The 4,425-nt window shown below is 34.2% G+C and overlaps 1 protein-coding gene across 1 annotated transcript in view; it reads left to right on the top strand.

Annotated features, from left to right (window-relative positions):
* The window catches only part of TM2D1 (TM2 domain containing 1), a 49,145-nt gene that overhangs the window by 16,141 nt on the left and 28,579 nt on the right, over window positions 1-4,425 (top strand). The window contains exon 3 of the mRNA XM_011369532.2: window positions 805-913. Within this exon, the coding sequence (XP_011367834.1) occupies window positions 805-913 (109 nt within the window). The remainder of the gene's footprint in view (window positions 1-804; window positions 914-4,425) is intronic.

The raw sequence follows: 4,425 nt of genomic DNA, 5'->3' as shown, positions 1-4,425 counted from the left end.
TGATCCTATGATATAGGCAATCTTGGTGCTTTTTATCTACAAGGAATCCAAGGTTCTGAAAGATAAGTCATTTTCATTCCAAAGTTCTTGCTCTTTACACGATTATGCTATAAAGGCTTCAGAAGAGTGCCTGCCTAGCACATAGTAAGCTGTTAACTTCCTCTTATTATGTCATCTGGGCTATGAGTAAGAAAAATTCCTAAATACTGAAATAATATACTACATCAAATCCTAGAGGGACTAAAGAAACAAATACATTTAGATTAATAAAAAATCTATTTAGAATGGATAAAAAGAATCTTAGTTTATGGCAGCATCCTCTGCAAGAGTTCATATAAACTGAAAATATAAAGTCAGATTATGTTAAATTTAATTAATTACACAATTACGCAACAAGTTACCAACAAAAATTCTAGAAGTATTCTTTATCCTAGAGATGAAGTAAAAGGCAGTAATATCGTGCATTTCTTCCCTTGACACCTTTGTCAGAGGCAGGAGATTGAACTAGATGGTTCATACTTCTAAGCTACTGTGACAATTCTTACATTTTTATGTTGAGACCACAATATCATATTATCTGTATCTTGTACATGAACATATAGGTGTGCGTACATATACATTCACGTGCGCGTGTCTGTGTGTGTGTAGCTTTTCCTATCTAAAGTCTCATATCAGATGTTATTGGGAGGTGGTTTGTTATATGTTATATTTTCTTGTGCACTTTGCTAGTCTTAAAAAAAAACATAATTATATACCTTTCCTACAGAAAAATAATAATTATTTCTTGCCTTTTTCTGCCTTTAGTTCCGTGTTTTCCAGCACCCAACATAACTTGTAAGGATTTCAGTGGCAATGAAACACATTTTACTGGAAATGAAGTTGGTTTTCTCAAGTCCATATCTTGCCGAAATGTGTAAGTATATTACTGAAGCTAAATTTTCAGATTACTTGCCTATGCTATATTTTGATTGCATGAAGTGAAGAGATAAAGAGTTAATTTATAGGGAAAATCAGCACTAATATAACTTTTATCTGTGTCAGGAAACCTCTTTTAAGTGTGCATATTGTTTTATAAATGCAACTTACCAACCACATAAAGCCCAGTAATTCACTATATGAGATAAAAAAGATTATGAATGGCCTCATGCCATGTCAATCCAGTCTGTTTATCCTACCAAATGAATTATGAAAACATTCTATTTTCAAATTTCGGGGATTGTGTACCTATAATATTAAAAGAATACTATTAAATAGTTCGCATATTAAGGGCATTTTGAAACTTGGTTTCATTCTTTGTAATAGATGTGGATGATGAATGATAATATAAAACAGAATTCAAAAGTTAGTTTGAGATATTAAGACAAATGTCTTTATTTTGTTAGGAATGTTCTTTTTCTTAAAGAGCTTTTAAGTTTGCTTTTAATTTTGCTATAGTAAAGGTAACATGTTATTCTTATATTTCTGCTTTGTCCTAAAAACATGATTTAGTTTAACCCACTTTGATTAATTGCTGGCACTATATTTTTGCCTTTTAACTGTACATGATTACATTTTGTTCGATGGCACCTATTTGAAGTTATATCAAGAAATAACTACTATTTGGCTGTTTTTACAAGTTCTATTAGAATCCTTAGAAATTACTAGCAGAGTCTTTTTTCTTTTGACCCTACCTACTTCACTGTATTAATGAGGAGGGGCTTTAAAGTCTATCTTGCTGTGTAATCCTAAGCCAATCACTTAAGCTTCTTGGGTTCTAAGATTTCTCATTAGTAAAATAAAAATTGTTAAAAGGAATTATCTCTAAAGTACTTTGGTATGGTTTAGTCAGGTTTTAAATTTATACATTGATATTTCTACCTTAAACATTCCATATGACAAATAATTTATTAAGTGCTGGTCCAACATATCATAAGATATAATACAATAACAAAGAAAATCATCTTTGAGAACAGCTGACTGCACAAATTAGACCTTACAGGTTCATATTACCAGTAGTGGTAACACCACAGTAATCTGTTACTTAATTTTCAAGTTAACTCTGATTTTTCTTTTCAGTGTCTCTGGGTAGATTAGGCTCAATGCCACTAAGCTGCACTAATCATGCTCAGAAGACACTGATGTCAGTTATGATAAGAATTACAACTGTCAAGGAAACCAGATACTCCAAGTGTCCTGGCCAACTTATTCTCCTTCTGTAGTTAAAATCTACAATTCCAAAATAGAATTTGCCTGATGAACTTTGAATCAGAACAAGGGTAGTTAGATCGATGGATAATTCTAGTAAGTCACAAAATTAAGATAACCTGATATCATTTTTTAAAAATCAGGATATTAAAGAGCCAGCTGCTAGTCAGCTATGGAATAAAGACTCGCCGACAAATTCTTATTCCTCGAGTCTCCCTTTTCCAGTTAACACATTGTTCTTCTATTTCTGTTAGTATATTCTTTTTCAGACTATATGTAATATTGATACTTGATTAAAACTCCATCCTCATATTGCAGATATAGCCATTATTTAATATATTCTCTAGCAACTAAAGTCTAGTAACCATGTCCAATTGATTACCAAGCCATGCTGCTATTTATATTGGCTACCTATATTAGTTAGAGCAGGCTAACTGCTATAACAAATGTGTTTAGAGTTTCAGTGGCCAAACACAAAGTTATCTCTCACTCACATCACAGTCCAATTTTTGTTGGCTTGGAGGTCTGGATAAGGTGAGAGTGATGGTTGCTCCATGCAGTCATGCAGGAGTCTTTGCTCCTTTCTTCTTGTGGCTTTGCTTTCTCTAGTTCTTAGAGTCCTTTCTGTTCAGCCAGCAAACGGGAAAGAGAAAAGGATACCCCTTATAAGAGTGTTTTATGGGCCAGACCTGGAAATGGCATTCATCCCTTCTGTCCTCATTCTGTTGGCCAACACTTATTTGTGGTTGCACTTAACTGCAAGGTGGGCTAGAATATGTAGTTTAACTGTATGTCCATGAGAAAAGGAGAAACTGATTTGAGGAATAATTAGACCATCTCTGCTATATTATCAGTTTGCAGATTATTTTTAGGGTAATTTATTTATATAGATAATTGCTTTTCTCATTCATCCCCCTTCTCAGCTTTTTGAAAGGCTTGTTTCTCTAATACTTATTTTTAATACATTTAATACATTTTTCTGTCTAATTTCAGCATGGCCAAAAGCCAGTAATCTTTGTTGCTATATTAAATGGATATTCAAAGTCTGTATCTTAATCTTTCTATAGCATTTGGCATTCCCTTTTCATAATTCTTTCCTTGACTTCTAGTATAAAACACTCTTTTCTTTCCTTTGATACCTACTCTTCTTAAATCTTGATATCTCCTGGAATATATCCTTGGTCCTTTTCATTCAATCACCCCTTTTTCTTCCCTCACCACCTTTATATACATTAAGGTCCCAAGCTGAATCTCTCATCTTTTCTTTCAATTCATTTCCTCCTGTGTCATAGTGAATGGCACCTATTCTTCCCAGCTTCTTAAGCAGAAACTTTGAAAAGTTTTCCCACATTTAGTCTGGTTGCTTCTGCCTTCTTAATGTTTCCCAGTTTTGTTCAATTTTCTCTTCCACTGCTACTGCCCAGTAGATTATAGCTTGAGTTTCTACAGAACCTAATTTATTTCTCTACTTCCATTCTGGTGCCCCATTCCATTATGAGGGGCATCACTCCCCTCAGCACAAAATCTGACATCCTTGTAATATTAGATACATAAATAGAATCTCTGGGCTGTTTATCATTTATCTCCCCAGCACTCTGAAAATCTTAATTATGAGTGCAGTGCAAAAACCAGCATTGTAAGCAGGAGACTGGCATGATCTGATTTGACTTTAAAATGATAACTCCAGCTACCTCTCTATTTCTTTACTCCCCTTTGCAGCAAAACTCCTTGAAAGAGTTGTCTGATACTTCTTTTCTTCAATTTTTTTCCTTCCAATCTTTCGTAAGCCTACTTTTTTGTCTTTTGCCCTCAGATTGTCACCAAAATTGCCCTTGCTCGGGTCACTCGTGGTCTCCTCTTGGTTAAATATAGTGGTGAATCTTCAGCCATTATCTTATGTGATCTGTCATATTTGGCACATTTGAGTACTCTGTTCTCCTTAATACACGGTCTTCATTGGACTTCAAGATACCACACTCTTCTAGTTATCCTTCTTCCTCATTGTTAGCACCTTCTCAGTCTCCTTTCTGCTTTCTTCTCATCTGGATCTCTTAATATTTGAGTATTTCAGGGTTCTGTCTGTGAATCTCTTCTTTTGTCTATGTATACTCACATGGTAATCTCATGGATTTAAATACTTTCTGTATGTTGTAACTTCCTAATTTATACCTCCAGCCCGTACTTCTCTCCCTAACTCCAGACTTATAAATCCAGCTGTCTTTTGGGCAACTCTACATGAAT

Source organism: Pteropus vampyrus, unplaced genomic scaffold (genome assembly GCF_000151845.1).
Source record: "Pteropus vampyrus isolate Shadow unplaced genomic scaffold, Pvam_2.0 Scaffold151, whole genome shotgun sequence".
Taxonomy (NCBI): domain Eukaryota; kingdom Metazoa; phylum Chordata; class Mammalia; order Chiroptera; family Pteropodidae; genus Pteropus; species Pteropus vampyrus.
This window is presented reverse-complemented; position numbering and strand designations above follow the sequence as displayed.